Below are 22,208 nucleotides of genomic sequence, written 5' to 3'. Positions count from 1 at the left end.
CTTTCAAGAATTAAGAGACAGAGAGGAGAAGAAAAATAATTTGATAATTCATGGTATCCCTGAAGTTACCAGGGTGGGCATACAAAAAACCCACCCAAAAAAACCCACCCAGGGTTTTTTAAAAAAAAACAATAAAACCCCCAAAAAAACCCTTAAAAAAAGGGTTTTTGGGTTGGGTTTTTGGGTTGGGTTGGGCTGGGCTTTTTAAAAAAACCCTGGGTTTTTACCCACCCTGGAAGTTACTGATGATTCCTGGCCAGGTTTAAAAAAGAAAGAACTTGATATTCATTGGACTGGACTGGTGGCTGACACCCTAGAAGTTACAATAAACCCTGATAAAGATATCAAGTTTATTAGACGCCTTGGGGAAAAAAAAGTTGACAGCATAAGACCATTGCAAGTTGGATTTCACAACACTGATACCAAATCTGAAATTATGAAAAACTGCAGATCTCTTGCTGACAATGAATTCTGGGATGGGGTCTACCTTGTACCTGACCTTACCCACCAGCAAAGGAAAGAGGAGGACAACCTCATTCTTGAAATGCATAAGCGTAACTCTGAGCTAACTGAAGAACAGGCTTTAAACTCCGAATGGAAGGTGGTAGGACCCAAAGGCCAAAAAAGACTGATTTGGGCGAAAAAATCCACAGATCAAACAGAAAGGTGGGGAAGGAGAAACAGCACAACATGGACCAGGAGGGGAGGAGGATCCAAGAGACAGAGGACTCCAGAAAGTATAACAACAGACAAACGAACACGACCATCAATGACAGAGGAGGAGGAGAACAGAGAATAAATAGTGATGGGGGTAGGCAACAAAAAGGGAAGGGAAACAAAGAGTCTGCCCCCTGTAAACTCAACATAATATACACCAATGCAAGGAGTATAATAAGTAAACTTTCTGCACTTGAGTTACTTACACATGAACAAAAACCTGATATTATACTTCTAACCGAAACATGGTGCAATGAAAACATAGTGAATAGTGTATTAAATATCAAAAACTATGAAATAATACCAGAACTAAGAAAAGATCGTAGTGATACAAGAGAAGGAATTGGAGGTGGATTATTAGTGTACATAAAAAAAGGACACACGGTTTTATCCCATGACTGCACAATTGACTTTAACCAATATCTACATCTTAGTGTGAAAACAAATAATGAAACCACCAACATTTTTCTTGTATATAAATCCCCAAACTGTAGTAACTATAATAATGATAAACTAACAGAATTAATCTCATCTATGCCAGATAATTCAATTGTTATTGGTGACTTCAACTACCCAAAAATCAACTGGAGTGAAAATATTGCTGCCGACACTGCAAGCCAGAAATTTCTGGACACTTGTAACGAGAACAATTTTAACCAATTTGTGACCTTCCCAACACATGTAAAAAACAATGTTCTTGACTTGGTTCTTTCTAATAATGATTCTATACTTGAAGTAAGTGATTTAGGCCCTCTTTGTAATAGTGATCATACCTGTATTAAAATTGTTACAGACCATTCTATTTTACCAGAAAACACACAACAAGAAATCCTAGATTGGGGAAAAGCTGACTACCAAAAAATGAATGAAGATTTAGAGAAAATTGACTGGGAGAGGATTGTATCTAATGATGTAGAAATGAGCTGGAGACAACTAACCAAGGTGATTGATGAATTAATTTGTAAATATGTCCCAAACAAAACCATTAAAACCAACAAACCAAGATGGATGACCAAAGAAATTATAACACTTGGCAGAAAAAAAGATCGGGCATACAAGAAATGGAAAAGAACCAAAAATCCTAGTGACAAAGAACGCTTTACCCAACTTTCCAAAGAATGTAAAAAAAAGATTAAAAGTGCAAAAAAAAAGCTTGAAGTAAAAATATCAAAAAGTAGTGGAAACAGTGGTCAAAGAAAATTCAATAGTTATGTGAAAAATAAAATGTCCTGTAAACCAAGTGTTGGCCCTCTTGTCCAAGATGATAAGATTATCACAGATAATGCTGAAATGGCCCAAACACTAAATGATCATTTTTGTAGTTCCTTTCATGATGACAATGACAATGGACCAAACATACCAAAACGAAACATGAATAGTGAATTATCTCATATAAATGTTAGATTACAAGATGTTATATCAAAAATTGACGAACTTAAAACTGGCAAGGCCCCAGGTCCTGACAAGATATCTGGAGAATTCTTAAAGAAAACTAAGAATCATATCGCCCGACCATTGCAAAAACTTTTTCAGGCTTCAATAAGTACAGGCAAAGTTCCACAACAATGGAAAGATGCAAAAGTAGCTGCTGTATGTAAAAAAGGATCACGAGGGAAGCCAGTCAATTATAGACAGATATCTCTCACCAGCCAGGTATGCAAACTTAATGAATCTATTATTCGTGACCACATGATAGATCACCTTATAATCAACAACCTAATCAAACCCTCTCAACATGGATTTATGCCCAAGAGATCCTGTCAAACAAATCTATTGGAATTTTTAGACAAAATTTTTGAAATGATTGATGAAGGAAACTCTGTTGATATTGTGTATCTGGACTTTAGTCGCGCCTTTGACAAAGTTCCACACAACAAGCTAATACAGAAACTGGAAGCTCATGGAATAACTGGATCTGTACAAGAATGGATAAAATCTTGGCTTAAAGACAGAACTCAGTGGGTTGAAATACAAGGAGCGAAGTCAAGGCCAGGTAAGGTCAGGTCAGGTGTCCCACAAGGTAGTTTACTTGGGCCAGTTCTCTTTGTAATATATATCAATGACCTTGATGATGATGTCATAATTGACATATTAAGAAAGTTTGCTGATGATACCAAGCAAGCAAACAAGATAAGAAACCAAGCAGATGCAGACTCATTCCAAGTTTCATTAAATAAGCTTCTTGATTGGAGCAAAACTTGGGGAATGTTATTTAATATTGACAAATGCAAAATTCTCCATTGTGGCAGGAATAACCCAAAAAATGAATATTACATGGATAATATTAAACTTGGAACAGTTGATTCTGAACGAGATATTGGAATAAGAATAACTTCCAACCTTAAGCCATCAAGCCACTGTAATGAAATTGTCAACAAAGCTAAAGCTGTTTTAAACCAAATATCAAGGTCATTTCACTACAGAGATAAACATGTTTTTATAAGGCTGTACAAACAATATGTGAGACCACATCTGGAGTTTTCTTCATCTGTCTGGAACCCCTGGAACCTTACAGACATTAAAAACATCGAAGCTGTCCAAATCAAAGCAGTTAAAATGGTCTCTGGTCTGAAATCACAAGATTACCATGAACGTTTAAAAGAGCTTGATTTATGGACTCTTGAAAAAAGGAGAAATTTTGCTGATCTTGTCCAGTGCTACAAAATTCTCCATAACATTGGAAATGTTAAATGTGGACTTGAAACTGTAAATGTTTCTCAAAACAGAGTCACAACAAGACAAACCTCTGATATTCTTAACCTAAAGAAAGGAAGGGCTAATTCTGACATCAGACTAAACTTCTTTTTCTTCAGAATTGTCGACCCATGGAATAGTTTACCAAGTGATATCAAACATGCCACATCAGTGGCCAGCTTTAGATCAAAATTGAAAAAATATATGAATTAGCAAAAGATAACAAAATTATCAGTACCAACATCTTCAACTCGCTACACCAGTAGAAAATGAAGATTAACAAGCCAAGTATCAAGTATCAAGTAAGTAGCATTACATGAGTAATGCATTATATACAGACAGATAGATATTGTGAGGGATCCTACACTTTATAACACCTTGTTTTGCATGGTAAAAAATTTTTAATAGTTGTTAAAATAACTTGAATATGATCATGTTTAAAAATGCTGAAATTATAGTTATATTTAAGCTAGAAAAATGATAAACATACCTATAGAAGCGTTAAATAATTCTCTTTTTAATTATATAAATATTTTTTAGAAACAAGAACAAGAACAATGCATAGCAGTGCAAAATATAAATTGATATTTTTTTCTCCAAAATTCAATTCCTTCTGGTGATGTTATAAATAATATATCAAAAGTCAAATTTTGGTGGATGTTATATGGATATATAAAGCTTCTTTACAGCCAAAAATTTTGGAGAAAAAAAATATCATTTATGGAGTAACAACAAAAGTGGGTTAATCACAAAACCTCGATTTTTTAGTCAACTGTTCTAAAAACAACCAAGTAATTACCTGTACATTATAAAGCAATGCCAAGCGATTAAAATGAGGTATTAAGCACTTTCTAACTCCAAAAAATGATTGTTTTAGAGCAAAAATTAGTTTAACATTTTTGGCGACTCAATTTTGAAATTTGATTTGTTGCAAGAGAAAAATATCAAAAAAACATACTTTTTTTTTATCTCAGAGGCAAATTAATGGTACCAATATATTCGCAAATGTCTTATATACAGTTTAATACACTTTTAAGTCCATTATTTTTGGGGCTTTGAGTGAACGTCGAATAAGGTTGGTTTTATCTCTAAATGAGTAATTTTGTGCATCATCATTGGAGATGTACACCATAATAACGGAAATTGTCTTATCCCTTTAGATCCCTGAATTTGTATACCGTTCTCTTTTGTAGGTTCATAGGTATTTAACATCCATTCTGATATAGTGGCACACTGAAATCATATAGTGGCGTGTATAGGATATTTCAAGGGGGATGCGTGAAGCGCACCCAAAAAGTTTGACACCCCATTGATTCTAAAATCAAGGAGGGTGTTAGCTTAGCAAATAAAAATAGGGGAAGGGGTGTAAATACACAGCCTTTAAAGTTTATCCACCCACTGAAAAGTTCAAAAAGGGTCCCTGTATTAGTAAAATTGACTCGCAAAGTTTGCAAATATTTTTTAACAGCCCCCTCAAGTTTAAAAGTGGTGTGACTATATACCCTCCACCCCTGGCTGTATTAATTTTGCCTTCTGCATCTTAGTCCTTATTAGATCTTACTATGACCAAATCTAACACTTCAATGAAACCTTCTGAAAGACGAAGGTTTCCGACAAAAAGTACAGAAAACTTTTACTTTAAGTGTAATGTAATTGGTAAATTATAAGTTTAACATATTTGTATCATTCATTTTTTTAATAATATTGATTGGTTTTGATAAAAGCCTAATATGTGATAATTTTACTAAAATTATATCAACTTCTTAATAAAAGCATTTTTACATAAAATGAAATTCTGTTGTCGAAAATAAAAAAGGTATTGGGTATATTTTTTACATAAAAGAAAGAGACACCTAGCACTGAAATTTTGTACTATATAATATAGAAACTTAGTAGCCCACGACCGTGGCTCAACACGTAGCACACTCGCTATTCGTCGGGGAGGTAATAGGTTCAAATCTCGGCTTAACATCACGTTATAACTAAAGACGTTAAAAAATGGTTCATACTGCTACTATGTCAGGTGCGCGACATTAATAGTCAAAGTAAGGAGAATGCCTTGGCCCAAGGTGGAAATGAAAATCAAACTAAAAGAGTTTAACTGTGCAATTACAGTGTCAAGGTGTACTGTACACCTTTTCAAGCCACCAGATGCGAAGTGTAGGGGGTGTAACATGTATCAACACCCCTTTCAAATTGAAGGGCAGTGGATCAATAGGTCTTTGCCACCGTTTTTATAGTGGGCTTTGTTTGACCTAAGCTTCCTTCAAGTGGTATGTCTGTAGTTCTGGTTTGTTTGTTAGTTAAGAACTGAACAGATTGATTTATCGATGTTTACATAGGTTTTTGGGATGGTTTTATACTATTTCTCTACCCTCTAATTTCAAACAAAATTGCTGTAACTTTATCAAAGTTTTACAATGTTTCCTTAAAAAAAACGGCATATCCGCCCTCCTACTACATAGCAAAAAACCCATGAACCAAACATAACAATATGTATAAATCTTGTTTTAATAAAAATTCTAATTTAGTTCACATTAACAATTTTGAACAATATTATTCAAAACTTAAGAAAATATTTATTGTAGAATATCAAATAATGTTATTTTTTAGGTAAATTTTAAAATAACTACGTTTCAAAACACAGAAAAGATAAATCAATTCAAATAGGTGGATCCTTCGGAAACTTAATGTTTATTCGCAGGGATATAAAGGGTAAAGACAATGGCCGATAAATTGAGGTACACTTCCTATGATGACGCACAAAATACCCCTTCTGAAGATTAAAATTAGAGGTTGAAATGTTTGAACATTCAACTTAATTAACCAACCTATCAAAACTCCTCAAGGTTGTTAAGCCAACGAATAAGAACAAGTTATTATAAAACTTTGAGGACTATAGTAATAAAAAACCCATTGTCCTCTTTCTCTTTCTGATTTCTTCCGACTAAAAAATAACAAGAAACTGCAAAAAAAGAATATATAACAATTGTAACAAAATTTGTTATCTACTTTTTGTACATTCTGATTCTGTAATGCATTAGTTAACACAAGCAGTGATATAATTTGGGATGTTTTAATTATATAACGTTTTATTTGTGAACATTTATGCTTCCAAAACCTTAGTAATAGATTATTTGAAGAGATATATAATAACTAAATGGAAGATTTATTAGGTAAGTTTATATATGACTTTGTATATGTTTACCTGGGCAGAACTGATTGAGATTGTTATGTTTATAGTTATAATAATTCTAATTGTATTTTTCTTGATATTATGTCTGTTTAAATTCTAATGCCAAAATAAATACCTACCTATGTTTTATGACAATTTTTAAAAGGTTTCTTATTGAATTATTCAAAAGTAATAATATCACTAAAATATTGGAATTGAATTATCGAATACAAGTCATTATCTGCTCTGCATCTATTATATACACTGTATGTGTTTATGACATGGAGTGTCAAAATAAGTTTTGTTAGTAGCGAAGCTACTCTGTAATACACTTTGTCCTCCCGCTTATCAGTCCTTAACGTTTTAGGGGGAACTGCAATTTTTTCCGGCTGTAATTCAAGATAGACAACTTATTTTTTGGTATGATACCCCTTACCATGGAGCAGGGGCGTCCAAGCTTTTTTATTTGGGGGGGAGGTAATCTCTATTTCATAGAGGCATTTTTTTTTATTTAGGGGGGGGGGTAAAAATTGAAAATCCAAAATTTTGGGGGTGCCTACGGCACCCCTAAATTCATTTGGGGAGGGGTAATCACCCCTTTACCTCCCCCCCCCCTTGGACGTCTATGCCATGGAGCATCCAGTATACAATTTACTTACATTATTTATAAAATATCCTTTCAAATGGTATTAAAACTAAGACAAAACTAAAACTATTGGGGCAAAAAGCACAAAAAAACATAATTTTCCTTTTTATGGAACTAACAAGTAATTTCAACTATAAATAACAGAGAGAAAAGTACTAACAAAAATCTTCACACAGTAAAATTACTATTCTAAAAGTACAGTGGTGCAGTGAGAAAAAAAGGTAAAGAAAATCTTAATTGAAAATTCTACAAGAATACCACTTAATCCTTAGATGTTAAAATAAAGTTAAAGAATAGAGGGGCAATAGTTAAATAAATGTGTACTAATGAAACCTCATAGTTCCAAGATTTTTCAGTTTGCAATTACACAAATTTTCTGCAAAATTAGGGGTCAATGACTAATCTAGCAGCTAGTTGTCTGGGATTTAAGTCTATTGCTTAGGATACATTTATTGTAATGTAATGTAAAAGATTAATCGAATTTTATCTCATTTTACAGAGTAGTTGTCTGTTAAGATCCCGCTAACCAATGAACCGATTGAGTTCTCAATTTTAGGGAAGCTTTATATATGTCCTTCGATAGTTTTAGGCAATTGTTAGATTTTAATCTTGGCAAGTTTTAGGCTATTTTAAGGCCACCTTACTCCTTCTTTGGATACAAAATTACGTTGACGCAAGTGCTGAAGCCTCTAATTCATTTTACAACACTTGAAAAAATAATGAAAATATTTCAAATAATATTAGTTCTAACCTGTAATTTGTTTCATGGGATTAATCTCTTGAGCTAACGTCGCATCTATTTGTGCAACCTGAAAATTGAACAAATTATAAAACCTTGTTCTCCAACTTTTTTGTGTTACTTATGATATCTTTCATTTAGAGGCGAACATGGTTCTTAGCTTCATGAAAAGTTTTGGGTATTTTCGGCCTCAATCCATGCAAATAATACGCTAACTTCATAAAATATTGTTCAAATAAAATCTCTATTTTAAACTTTTTGTGGAAACTTAATCCCTTAAAATAAAAAATACTACTCTTTCGTTAAGACATACAACACCTAAAAATTATTTCCTAATGCTTTTAGTTCAAAAATCCGTTTAATAAAATACACTTTTTTTCTACTTTGGAAGACATCTAATTACTTTTAGAACGACTATTTTCTACCTAAGGCATTTGATTGCATTAAAAACAACTTTTCGGAGACCATTATTTTAGAGGTTCTTCGAGCCATAAAAATGACGAGAAAGCATAAAACAAATCATATAGAATATTTACCTGTCCTAATCCACGAAGTTCTTTACGTCCATTCTTCAAATCAGAATTGCTGCGCCCTCCACCACCACCCCCTCCCTGATTTCCCCCACCTCTGTTGCTCCCCCCTCCACCATTGTTACTGCTGGTATTGCCAGAGTTACCCCCACTACGTTCTCCCCCACCCTCGCCCCTATCCACACCCTTGATACTGGGTTTCTTAAGGTCCTGAAATAAAAATTAATATAAATACATTGATTGGTTGGTACAAACTGTCAGTGTTCAAACTTTTCACCCAATTGAAAGTGGACCAAAATTAATTTAATTTAGTGATATACATATTTTGGTGTTTTTTTTTTAAGGTTGAGTTATTGTTCACAGTATACTATTATAGCAAAACGAATGGCGGTTTCCCTCATATTTCGGAAATAATTAAAAATATTAGTTGGGGGATTAGAGTAAAACAATAAAGGGGGAAAGGGTTAAATAACTGTATGACCCCACCTAGTGGAACCTTTGCCGATTTTGAATTGGATCACCCGCCAATAGCATCGTAAATACTAAAACAACCAAGTTGATACAAAAGAGCAGAAAGCAATTTGCTAACAGACGAAAAAAATCCTCAATCCCCAAGTTAGTTGTCTGGGTTATATGTACATCTATACTTATTACATTTGTTGTTGGAGGTTATAGTTTTTCATGAGCTTGTTGTCTTGCAGACTTTGGGTATATCTTCATTGGTTGGAAAGTTTCGACCCAAAATTTTTATATAAAAAAAGGAGTACTCTTCTTTTTCATAATCGGGGATGCGAATTTAACATTGTCTTATCCCTAAGATCCCTGATATAAAGGTAGGTATAATTTATCGTATGCAGTAAGATATTTTACCTTAGGAAGATCCACACCAGAGAAAGAACTACGCCTTGAACCGGAAGCCGACGAATTACCACTTCGACTTTCTGCTTTCTCATTTCTTTCCCATCTCTCAACCTAGATAGATAGATAGATAGATAGAATGAATGTCTATTTGTTTATCATTTAGTATTCCTGTATGTCTTGAACATTTGTTACTAAATCTTTGTGTGTATCCATCTATCTATATGTGTGTCTATTTAGTATTTACCTATCCATTTGTGCCTCTCCATATGTCTATTTGTCTGTCAATCTGTGTGTCTATATGTGTACCTGTCTGCATATAAATATGTATGTTTATCTGTCTATCCAGTTGTGTGTAAATCTACCTGCCCGTCCGTGTCTGTCCATCTGTGTGTGTATCAGCTTCTTTATATGTCTGTCTGTTTATATGTCTGTCACTATGTGTGTCTATCTCCATATTATATCTTATTAGCGCGCGGTTGCGCTCCAAGCATCTTTGTACTCGATTCAGTGGTTATTGAAATCTTAAGATTGGGACAAAAAAAAATTTGCACTTTATAATTATATAATAGGATGTCTATAAATATAAGACCCATATTAATCAAAACATCTAAACATATATTATTACTATCTATCTATCTACACTTACAGCAGATAACTTTTCTCTCTGCCTTTCTCTATCGGCAGGTGTGGCTGTTCCGCTGCTACCCGCTGTCGTTGGCATCTATCTATCTATACTTACTGCAGATAACTTTTCTCTCTGTCTTTCTCTATCGGCAGGAGTGGCTGTTCCGCTACTACCAGCTGTCGTTGGCATTGATCTTGATGTGCTTTCCCTAAAAACAAATGATTTTATATATATAATAATTGTATTACCTAAGTCATTTTACAATGAGAAGCAAAAAATATTTTTCCCTTTTATTATAATTACTTTTGACTTCTGGTTGTAGTTTTGTCTTTCCCAATACGTTCCCTAGGTAGAACCGCTTCTTTAAAAATGGTGTAACTTTTAAAATCGCAAAATACACATTTTTGTAAGTATTTTTAAAAAAGAATGTCATTTAAAGATATTTTACAAAAACATTTGAAATAGGATCACTATTTTAGCCACAATTTTGTATATGGTATAAATTAATTAATCATAATACATTTCTGAATTTTAGAAAATTTATTAGGTAATTTATTGTGAACGAAGCATTTCTATACTCAAAAAAATATAAGTTTGTCGTCCATGTGTAGTTTTGGAACAGTTACGCGGTATTCTTCTAGAACCACTTCATTATGCAATCTACATTTTCCTGGATATTTTGTCTACGGTAGTCCATAAGTGTACAGCTTTACAGTACAAAAAACACGTATGATAAAAGAAAAAGATTCTGTTTAAAGTAAAATGCTTATATTTCAATCAAAATCTATATTTTTGTATTTTTTACCGATCCACTTCATTATGCAAATCAAAAGAAAATCAATGGGAAAACGTTTGTTTTGCCCTATTCTCCACTTTTAAAAATTAATTCTGATGAAATAACAATTTTTTAAGGGATTTATGCATTAATTATAATGAAAAACAGTTTAAGGTAGATTTTATTGATTTTTCTAAATAAGAAATAATTGAAAAAAGAAATTCTATCCCTATCACTTTAGAGGACAGCTGCCGACCCCCAATCTTATGGATGAAGCTAAATACATGTTAAAAATAAAAATTAGCCTGAAAAGTAAACAAAAATGTTTTTTTTGATGTGTTAAAAAAATCCATTTTAAAATCTTGATTTTGAGGATGATGGCCTTTAAGATGCTCTTACTGGTGGTGATGGTGAGCTAAATGTTATCAAAGTGCATACCCATGAAAAAACTTATATATTGAACTATGGACCAATTTTTGTAGTTATAGGAGCCTCCAGCCAAGCAATGTTAAAAAAGAAAAAAATTGCAATTTTAATTACTAAAATTCATAAAGTAAATAATGTAGTTTTTAGATAATGGTTATATTTCATGTCATTTCATTGTATACTTTTCAGGGTAATTTTTATCTTTAACATGTATTTAGCTTCATCCATAAGACTGGGGGTCGGCAGCTGTCCTCTAAAGTGATAGGGATAGAATTTCTTTTTTTCAATCATTTCTTATTTAGAAAAATCAATAAAATCTACCTTAAACTGTTTTTCATTATAATTAATGCATAAATCCCTTAAAAAATTGTTATTTTATCAGAATTAATTTTTAAAAGTGAACAATAGGGCAAAACAAACGTTTTCTCATTGATTTTCTTTTGATTTGTATAATGAAGTGGATCGGTTAAAAATACAAAAATATAGATTTTGATTAAAATATAAGCATTTTACTTTAAACAGAATCTTTTTCTTTTATCATACGTGTTGCTTTAACAAATAGAAACAATGTACTGTAAAGCTGTACACTTATGGACTACCCGTAGACAAAATATCCAGGAAAATGTAGATTGCATAATGAAGTGGTTCTGGGTTTAGATCTGGTTGAATATTGATTAGGTGTTACTTGACAATGTTCATTTGCCTGAGTGATTTCATGAGATTCGATTTTATGGATGTTATCCTTGTTTCATGGAAGTTACCTCGTATTGCTATCATTGGAGTCTTCACTACTAGCTTCGTTTCCAGAGTCCATACTCATATTCTTCGGAATTTTACCAGCCTTTACTCCATCCTGCAGTAAAAGATAGGTAGATATTATTCTATAATGGATATTTCATACGTGAACAGGGGAATTTTTAGGTTGCTAATATAGTCTTCAGATATTGGTCTTTTCGTTTCTATGTTCGGGGTAAAGTCAAAAGGATATTAGCTATATGGGTATGCAAAAATCCAGAGAGAGGGGACAATGGGCTGTTTATTTCACTAGTTCCCAAGTTTTAACAATAATGTTTTCTTATTCGTTGGCTCAACAACTTTGGGGACTTAACTGAATTTTGATTTAGTTTAGTGTTCAGCTATTGTCTTATCCCTTTAGATCCCTAGCTTAAATAAGATTGATGACATTAACATATGTTTTTTTTAAAGTTTCGTGGATTTTAATACCTGTTGTGATTTTTGAGGACTATTTTCTTGTTTAGAGACTCCATCTAGTAGCATATAGCAGTCCGCAGAACAAGGCTCAGTTCCTAGCCTTAAATCTGGTCCCCTTAATATAAGAAATTATCAATAATAAGATTTTCTTGTTTATGCTACTAATAAATCATATGACTTTGTGAGAAAAAGGGTCTTTTTAAGAAGCGTAATTTCGTAAAGTTGGTTGTTGGGTTAGAGTCAAATACTCTTAATTATTAAGTTAAAATGTAATTTATGAACCATTTCATATATTTACATTTGGTTATAATTAAGAACACTTTGACTTAATAAGAGCATTTGGCTACAACCTAACACCCAATATTACGGAATTTCGCGGAAAAATGGTCCTCTTTCGGAGATTGTGTTGTATTTTAATTGGCAATTAATTGAAAGTAAGATGGAAATGTTTCACGAGTTCCCGTTTTAAGGATGCTTTAGTACTTGTTGAAAGTGAAGCTTTTCTATGAAAAGCAGCGTTGCGGTGCCGTTTGATTTTGGTGCGGCTCCGGCTTTGACCTAAAATCAAGAAAAACTCATCATAATTTTTTTTTGCCAAGTCTATTTTTGACTTTTGAAGGTTTTAAAAGTTCAATTTTTGATGAACTTGAACAACTTAAAAGGGGCATTTGCACGGGTACATGGCAGATTTACCACTAGCAAAAATACAGTGATAGTACTGTCATAAACACAGTGATTTGCTGTCATAAACACAGTTTTACTGTCAAATTCACACCTGCACTTTTAGAGGGTATGACAAAAATAGTTATTGCACTGGCATATTCACAGTTTTGCTGTCAATTATACACCTACATATTGACAAAAATACATCTTTTAAATTTATAATTTGTCAATTATACCCCTACATATTGACAAAAATACATTTAAATTAATACTTATTTACCCAGTTTATTTATTAAATAGGTATACAAAAAAAATATGTTTGAATCAATGTTGTAGCATTATACCCATATTGTACAATGTAACATACTTAAATACATTTCATCTAATTTATTAATTTAATTGAAAATCGTGGCAACTCTCAAAATATATCTTATTTCTTTAACTAATTATTTTTAAAAATCATAGCAATTCTACAAGTATTTTAATAATTTAATTATTTAAAAATCGTAGCAACTCTACAAGTATATCTTAATACTTTAATTATTGGAGTTGAACTAAGCTAAATGATGAAAGTGAGGTCTAGTCTAAGGGACAAACTTGATACAGGTTATATTGACCTTTGAAAATATTTGTGAAGTATGGGTTCAGAATTGATAACCATAAAATTTATAATAAGGTGCACCCGGGAAATTTTTAATAAATATGTTGATTATCAACAATCTTTTTTTAAATTACTTCAACTACTCTATAATATCCAATATTCGTCTGTTACCTTCTTTTAGGCATAGTTGCATGAAGTGCATTTCAGAAAAATATGTTAATGAACAACAATCTTTTTTTTAAATTAGTGCAACTACTCTATAATCCAACACGCCAAGCTACAATTGAATCAAGACAAAAGTGCCGAGCTCTGGGACCTATGTATGGTGAAAGGTAAAACCAAAATATTTCAGCGGGATCTTTTTGAGAAAATTAGATTTAAAAATTTCAAGTTCAATTTTCACCCCCTAGGAGATGCTGCATAATCATGACAAGAAAAGCAAAGCTTATTTATTTAAAATTTTAAACAAGTTTGCTTTTATAAAGTAAATCATATATAGAGAGGTTTTATGAAAGACTTTATAAAAGCAAAGTTTTCCAAAATTTTAAATATATAATCTTCGCTTTTCTTGTCATGATTATGCAGCAACTCCTAGGGGGTGAAAATTGAACTTAAAATTTTCAAATCTAATTTTCTCAAAAAGACCCCACTGAAATATTTTGGTTTTACCTGGAATCATCACGGTTTTATGTCTGATTTCACCATACATGGGTAATAGAGCTCGGCACTTACTTTTGTCCTGATTCAATTGTATCCTGGCGTGCCAATATTCGTCTGTTACCTTTTTTTGCTGAGTTTAGAATTATTGTTGTGTAGATTAATTTAACTATAAACATTAATATTTATAAGTTTTACCAAATTACTTAAAATACTTAATAGTAATATGAAAATAGGTGTATTTTTGTCATCAAAACTGTGAATTTGACAGACTCATTGAATTTCATGGGTGTGAAAATGACAGTAAAACTGTGTTTATGACAGCAGTGAAGGTGTAATTTTGACAGTGGATAAAAAAATATTGCCAAAAACACAGCAATAATCAAAATTGACAAAAACACACCCACTTTTTGTCAAAAACACAGTGTTTGTATTTTTGCTAGTGGTAAAAGTGGCAGCACACCATTTGCACATGACATAACAGAGTTACCAAATTGTAATTAATAAAAAAATTCTTATTTTAGCTAACCCGGAGCCGTTTTTTAACGAAAATAACGGCTCCGGCAAAATATAGCGTTTCCACGGCTTCCGGTTCCGGCTCCACAAATCTGATAAGAAGGGTTTGTCCTTTTACTTAAGCAAATTAGAATTGTCGTAATACAATTTTTTGTAGTAATACCTAATTCCTAGGACAACAACGTAAAATGTTATAAGCAAAGCGTATCTATAATCCTAAAGTCCTAAAAATGTAAGTATGTCGTTAAACAAATTTCTTGGACTTCGACAAATATTCATGTTCTACCGTTTGACTTTGGAACTTCGCTTTTAAGGATGTTTTTATACTTGTGTTTAAAAATATAATAACTGTTTAATTAAATTAAATTTACCTTCTTTTAGTGGTAGGTCTAAGTTGAGGTGGTTTATGCAGAAAACAGTCATATTTAAAACATCTATCAAGCATTTCAAGTTTTTAAATTTATGAATTTTTTTTATATTAGGTAATTTTGATGTTTTACATTATTTTTTTGCTTGTTTTTTTTGTAAACCACTTGTAAAAACTATTCTAAGCATTAAATCTAGAAAAATAAAATAGTCTAAACCATCCCAGGACCCATGAAAAACTTCCCTGAAGTATAGAACTTGATTGGTTTAGTATTAACCGCAAGTACAGACAAAAATCTCATTACTTTATATAATAGGATGAATGGGATTAAAAGAAACTTGAAATTCCTTCTGCAAAATAGGGTATTGAAAGAATGCATAGTATGCTCGAAATCTGTGGATACACTGTCTGGACCATCTATATTTGGTGTACATTCCTTGATAGATGGATAAATAGATAAACAGATAAATAGAGAGATAGATAAATATACTAATATATAGATTGATAAATAGAGAGCATAATTAGATTGCTGAAAATTTGTAAACATGGTCATGATGTAGGGTAAGTCTTCTCTATTTAATGGTGTACACTGTACATTTTTAAACAAAGATGTATGTAAAGCATAAAAATAAAATGTAACAGGTTATTAAGAAATGTTTTGTGCCCTTACAGTACCTAGCGAGCACAGAAACTTCCCCGTCCCTTCCTACATGTAAAAAATTAACACTAGGGGGGGGGGGGGGGGGATTTTGTTTAATCTCAATTACTAACCACTGAGGGCTAACCTAACAATATAAAACTCAACCTGAAAAAACACTAACATACCTAAAGCTTACCAACCCGGCCCCCTTATTTTCAATCATTTCAAAAGTCAAAAGATAAACTGAAAGATAGAACTAATTAAAAATGGGTAGATAGATACATATATTCATAAATATTTTACCTTATTTACAAGATTTCTAGTTTCTGTTAGCTGTATAAACTTATCACATAGTTTGCTGGTGTTACCCATTTCTGTTACAGATACTTGTGTTACTTTTAAATCTGTATTTAATATAAAATGTTATGCGTTTATAATGCTCTACTAAAAGTTAAGGGCATTGTTAGATCAGGTTAAGGATAGATGGAGTAAAAGAAAAGAAGGGGTAGAGACAATTTGCCGATTTACAATTGGGTCTCCGAATATCGGTCAATAGCGTAGGAAAAATAAACAATGCCAAGTCATTAAAAATGAGCAGAAAGCAATTTGCTAGCAGACGAAAAGACCAATTGGGTCCGGTAGTTGTATTGGTTATTCATCTAAACTTAAAAATTTAATGGTTAAGGAAGCAAAAATTAAAAACAGAATATGGTCTAAAAATATTTATGAAAAACAAGAAAACCAATCGGTGGATTTTAGACATCTAAGTAAAATTTTCTGAAGGTAGTTAGAAGTTTCGGATTTATGCACCCCCTCCCACCTTCTCCCAATCTATCAAGGTCCAACTGAGATGGCCAGGGTTGCTATCAATCATAAAACACAGGACAAAGTTGCTTGTATAGTAGCCTAACTTAAAAAAAGTAATCCCAAAGTATCCCTGGAAAAACTGAAGCAATTGCATTGAAAATAGTTTCTGATGGAATAAATGAATTGTTGGCTGCCTTTCTTTGGTCAATAATCATCTCATTTTCATCTTTTACATCTTTAGTAGTAGCAGTCTCTGTCTCTGTTGATTCACCTTTATCCTGAATAGGTATATTTATAGATGATCAAAAGGACCCAGAGAGAGAGGGGAAAATGTTCTCTTTATTAGACTAGGCCCCCAAAGTTTTATAATAAAGTTTTCTAATTCGTTAAATATCTTAGCAACTTTTAGGAATTTAGTTTATCCTGATTGGTTGGTTTATGAAGTTGATTGTTCAAACGTTTCAACCACTAATTATATTCAACAGAAGGGGTAATTTTGTGAAACATCATTGGGACTGTACATTATTTTATTGGCCATTGTCTTATCCCCTTAGATCCCTGATAAGGACCAGGAAAGACAATGAAAGATAACTTTATTTACATGCACAATGATAATATATAAAATTACCCCTTCTGTAGATTAAAATCATTGTTAAAAACGTTTGGGCACTATAAGTTTTCAAATAGCCGATCACAATTTTTTTTTAAAAAGTACCAAAAGCATCAGAGCCAACGAATAAGAGGTTATAATATTTTGGGTACCAGTGTAATTAACAGCCCAACTTGTGTCTTAGGAAAGGAAAAAAGTAATTTGGATGCAAGGTATAATAGAATAGAAGGGTACAGCTGTAAGTCAGGTATCTAAAAAATGTTAAGCCAACAAATAAGAAATCGCTTTCAAAAAACTTTGGAAACTAGTGTAATAAACAGCTCATAACCCTCTCGCTCTCTGTTTTAAGTAATAAATATCTGTAAGTGGTTAAGTTCTAATTTTGTCTTGGTGTCAAATAATTTTAAAAACATCTTTTTTGTGAGAAGCTAGCAATTTAACCAATCTATCAAGCTATAATGTATGTATGTAGCCTTGATTCTCTGAAGTTAGGATTCAGATGCTCGAGGAGATTGGAGGTGAGAATCCTTTGGCCAATTATAGATTGGTAAGCTTCGCGCACAGCTGAGTGTATTCTATGTTACATCACAAGCTGACCCGCAATTCTCGTGGAAGCTACTCAATTATTACATCACCCTGGCCTAGAGTTTTTGGCAGGTGTTCCATATTAAGCCACCCTAATTAATGGCACTCTCATATGAATGAGGAGCATGGACGAGGGAAAGCACGATCACAGTTGCTTGATAGGTAGGATCCTAACTTCCTACAAATCTCCCTCCTTACAACCTAAGGGCATCTCAGGGAAGGTTGTGTGGTTATATTCTGACAAATTGCAACAGCATTTGTCATCCAAGTTCAATATCTATGAGGGGACTTGAACTCGGATTTTCCCAACCACAGCGTAGTGCGCTAACCACTACTCTATGGGACACCCTATCAAGCTATAATAAAAGTACTCTACGCTATAAGCCCACCAATGATTGATCAGGTTTATAAAACTTTGGGTACTAGTATCCAGTTTACCCACCTTTTCATCATCCTGTTCTAATTCTCTTAAAGAATTGACCAAAGAAACAAATATATCATCCTCAATAATTCCTCCTTCCCTAAACAAAAATGTTAGGTTAGATTATTAGATTTGTTAGATTGCGTAACACATTGTCCGGAATGTGATAGGTTCGAATCTCAGCCCAATAACAAAGACGATACAATGGTTCCTAATGCTGTTATATCAGGTGCTCTACATAAATGGGTATATTAGGGGGAATGACTTGGCGTTGTTAACAACCGTCCCCAGAGGTATAGGTTAAATCAACGTCCAAAAACGATCTCGGGACTTAAACTTTATATAATTTATTTCTCTTGAAGAGATTATTTAGGTATATCAAATTCAATTAGTTTTTTTGTGAATTACCAAACAGTTGACTATATTTTATGAGAACAAGGATGACAACATCTACAAGTAGCGCAGCTCAAAAATTATGGATTGCCACTAAGAAAAATGAACTCCAGTGCAGTGACATAAAAGATAAACTAAAATAAATCACGAAACCTTTTAAAATGTAAAAATCTAGGAATCGATCAAGCACCCAACCAACAAGGAAATCTTAACCAAATTCTTTGGAAATATGTAGAATGTGAACTTATTTAACCCCTAAAAATTTCAATCGTCTATCTTGAATAAGAGTCGAGAAAATCATGAAAATTAAAAAATCTAGGAATCGATCTAGCACCCTAAATAATTAACAAATCTTAATGAAACTTGATGAAAATATAAATAATGTGAACTTAAGGATCTCAGAAAATCACGTTTCCCTCAAAACGTTTCAGATATGCATACATACAGACGGGCATTTCAAATTATAGAGTAGCTTTGCTACTAAAAACAACCATTCTTATTTCAATATACAAGAGAATTCTTAAAAGAGAAATTCTTTTCATAAAACTACACGATGTAAATCTTAATAGTGATTTATCGCATCGTATTACAAACAGCTTTCCGCGGATATAAAAATGTACAGTTATAAGATTAAAACCAGTTTTTCTAGCCCCAAGATGCCGAAGACACAGGTTAATAAAAACTGGTTTTAATCTTATGAATGTACAATATTATATTTGTAGAAAACTGGATATAATACGTTGTTAATAATAAATTTTCAGTATGGCTGAGAACCGGTTCTAATCCACAGGATATTAATTGGTTTCGAAGCGATAATGGATAAAAAAAAACTACCTGTCTCCATGAACTTTTCCATCATAATTCTTTATTAATTCTTCAATAAACATTCCATCTTGATCTAAAATTAAAGGATAAATACGGAAACATTTTTACAAAAATGAAACATAATAATAAATAAAATTATACCTAGTTAATATTAGTTCTATAACAATTGACTAGTTAGCTTAACCCTTAACGGTCGGGGGGGCGTTGAACGCCCCCCCATCCGGTTTTTTCTATCTCATTTTCTGTGTGTGAAAGATAAAGAGCCCAAACTGCTTGACTTTTTAAGTATGGGTATGACACATAACTGAGAGTTGGAATTTTTTGAATATCTCCATCCTGGCGGGCACAGGATGCCAGCAAACCTGGCAGGGTCATCCAGGTAAAGAGCAAAAATATTTTTTTGACTAAAACAAAGCATTTTTCATACCAAAATATTAAAAAATCCTCTAGTAGTACATCCTTATATGAAATACAGGTGTTCAAGTCACTTTCAGGTTCCAGGTATGATCCTGCAGGTCCTGATCCTCCAGGTCTCCAGAAATCTTTAAAAGGCTCCTGTGGCCGCAATTTTTGACTTAGAGACTTCAAATTTTAAACTTAAGCTTTTCTTACATGTCTACATAACGTATTAAAATTTTTTGAAGATCCGCCGCCGTTTTCCCGCCGACCGCCGACTGCGGCGGCTGGCAGCTGCCAAGTACTGCTGCGGCCGCTGAAATTTATATTTTGATATTTCTAATGTAAAATTTACATAAAAATAAACATTTTCTGGGAAAAAATTTTTCTTCTAGCTTCAAAAAAAGAAAATTACAGCCGTTTGAAATTTTTAAATAAAAAAAGACCTAAAAACAAAGGTTGTTAAATAAAAGGGTGAAGGAAGTGAAAATTGACTTAGACTTATAAAAGGTCGGAAAATCATTATCAAACAGGGGACTTGCACAAAAAAATTTAGCCCTCTAGCTCTAATAGGAACTGAGATAATTAGGGGGGGCGTTGAACGCCCCCCCCCCCCCCCGACCGATTAAGGTGCGGCAAGGGGCCCGACTGTAAAGGGTTAAAGAAGTTTTTTTTCTGTAGTGTTATAGCTAGATGTATTATTACAACTGCAGGTCTTGAGTAATTTAAACTAACACAAAAAATCTACTTAGCTTCAGAAAAACGTTTATTACCTAACCTCTCAAATATAGGTTTTTAACGCCATAAATAGATCTATTGATAATATGCTTTCTATATTTTAACTGTTATGAATCATCATGCAAAGTTTAAAATCGATAGGACAATTCTAACATGCCCAAATTAAGATCTATACATAACATACCGAAGAGCGTGCAGACCTAACCTAATTATAGAAATGCTTTGATTTTATTAATAGGACAAGCTTACCCAAGACTTCATCGCCCATGTAGGGAATATTATGGAGCACCGTCTCATCCTCCACCATAAAGTTCTGCTGGATATTGGCCCAGGTGTACATGTTAGGGATGGGGTTCACTGAGTTGATGATCTTGATCGGGATACTTTGGATTTTACCCTCATTGTCCTAAAAACAAGGACAACCAAATTCATAAATAGCACAAACAACCAGGGAACTAATGGGATAAGACAATGGTCGATAAATTGATGTACAATGTACATCATGATGATAACTCCTTCTATTGAAATTAGTGGTTGAAACGTTTCAACACTCAACTAAATTAACCAACCAATCAAAATTCACTTAAGTCCCCAAAGATGATTAGCCAGCGGCGAAAAAGAAAACGTTATTATAAAACTCTGGGGACTTTGTCCCCTCTCTCTCTCTGACAAACAACGATATTCTTAATGCATAGATACAAAACAAACACAGTAAAATGTAATTAAGTATTAAGTAAATTAACTACCTACCTAAAAATCATTTCCAATTAAGAGGTTATAAAGTCGCTATGGCATTCATTGGCTTAAAAGATTTGTGGTGTAATATCAAATTGGGTTGTAACTAGGGTTGGGCCGGATATCCGATCTGGCTATGTATTCGGCTTAGAAATCAGCCGGATATTCGGTTTTCGGCCAAAAAAGTATCCGGCCTAACCCTGGTTGTAACTTATACAAAGTAACAAAGTTTTTATTACCAATATACATAGGTAAAGGGTAATTTTGTTTATCTTCATTAAAAAATTACCTTAACTTCCGCTCTTCTGATGAACTGTGAATGGGAAGGTGGGTCTTCACTGCAAACCCAAACTGCACAATTTTCACCCTACAATAATGAAATGACATTAATATCTCGGAAACGGTAAATGGAAGCTTTGGTTACGTATAAAATTTGGCATGAAAATAATCAAAAAATATTTTGAAAAATAAATCCACCTGATTTTTAATTCCATCTTCTATGATAGTTCTGTTTCGTAGCCAAGACATTTTAATGTCATCCTTAAAACAAATAAAATTTAATTTAATGCCCAGGATATTTTATTAATATTTCAAACTAGTGCAAAAATCAATAAAAAGATATGAAATTTACCTGGTGACGACTTTTCTTCTGCTGTTTAAGCTTAGCATATTCTGTCTGAACTCTCTTCCTCCAATCTACAGAACCAGTTTTCTTGCCCATGCTTGTTTCTTATTGGATTATTAAGATTATTAAAAATCTACCAGCTGAAAATCTACATTGTAATTGGTCAGATATCATCCAATCGAAACATTGGGGAATCTGATTGGATAAAATATCCTCCAATAGGAATTAA

General features: G+C 32.9%; 1 protein-coding gene across 2 annotated transcripts in view; it reads right to left on the bottom strand.

The window, feature by feature from the left end:
* Nucleotides 1–22,205, bottom strand: part of E(z) (histone-lysine N-methyltransferase E(z)) — a 50,950-nt gene extending 28,745 nt beyond the window's left edge. For both annotated transcript variants that reach the window (XR_013885046.1, XM_080180542.1), the window contains exons 1-16: nucleotides 21,986–22,205; nucleotides 21,832–21,894; nucleotides 21,644–21,721; nucleotides 20,869–21,025; nucleotides 19,495–19,558; nucleotides 18,289–18,367; nucleotides 16,785–16,929; nucleotides 16,148–16,221; nucleotides 15,554–15,640; nucleotides 15,209–15,273; nucleotides 12,413–12,515; nucleotides 11,950–12,041; nucleotides 10,102–10,195; nucleotides 9,372–9,473; nucleotides 8,508–8,711; nucleotides 7,984–8,041 (exon numbers count right to left, since the gene is read on the bottom strand). Coding sequence is in view for 1 of the 2 variants with exons in the window: in XM_080180542.1 (XP_080036668.1) it covers nucleotides 7,984–8,041; nucleotides 8,508–8,711; nucleotides 9,372–9,473; nucleotides 10,102–10,195; nucleotides 11,950–12,041; nucleotides 12,413–12,515; nucleotides 15,209–15,273; nucleotides 15,554–15,640; nucleotides 16,148–16,221; nucleotides 16,785–16,929; nucleotides 18,289–18,367; nucleotides 19,495–19,558; nucleotides 20,869–21,025; nucleotides 21,644–21,721; nucleotides 21,832–21,894; nucleotides 21,986–22,075 (1,555 nt within the window). In the remaining variant the exon portion in view is untranslated. The remainder of the gene's footprint in view (nucleotides 1–7,983; nucleotides 8,042–8,507; nucleotides 8,712–9,371; nucleotides 9,474–10,101; nucleotides 10,196–11,949; nucleotides 12,042–12,412; nucleotides 12,516–15,208; nucleotides 15,274–15,553; nucleotides 15,641–16,147; nucleotides 16,222–16,784; nucleotides 16,930–18,288; nucleotides 18,368–19,494; nucleotides 19,559–20,868; nucleotides 21,026–21,643; nucleotides 21,722–21,831; nucleotides 21,895–21,985) is intronic.
* Between the last annotated feature and the right edge of the window lie 3 nt (nucleotides 22,206–22,208).

Source organism: Acartia tonsa, chromosome 13 (genome assembly GCF_053477335.1).
Source record: "Acartia tonsa isolate MP-2025a chromosome 13, ASM5347733v1, whole genome shotgun sequence".
Taxonomy (NCBI): domain Eukaryota; kingdom Metazoa; phylum Arthropoda; class Copepoda; order Calanoida; family Acartiidae; genus Acartia; species Acartia tonsa.
This window is presented reverse-complemented; position numbering and strand designations above follow the sequence as displayed.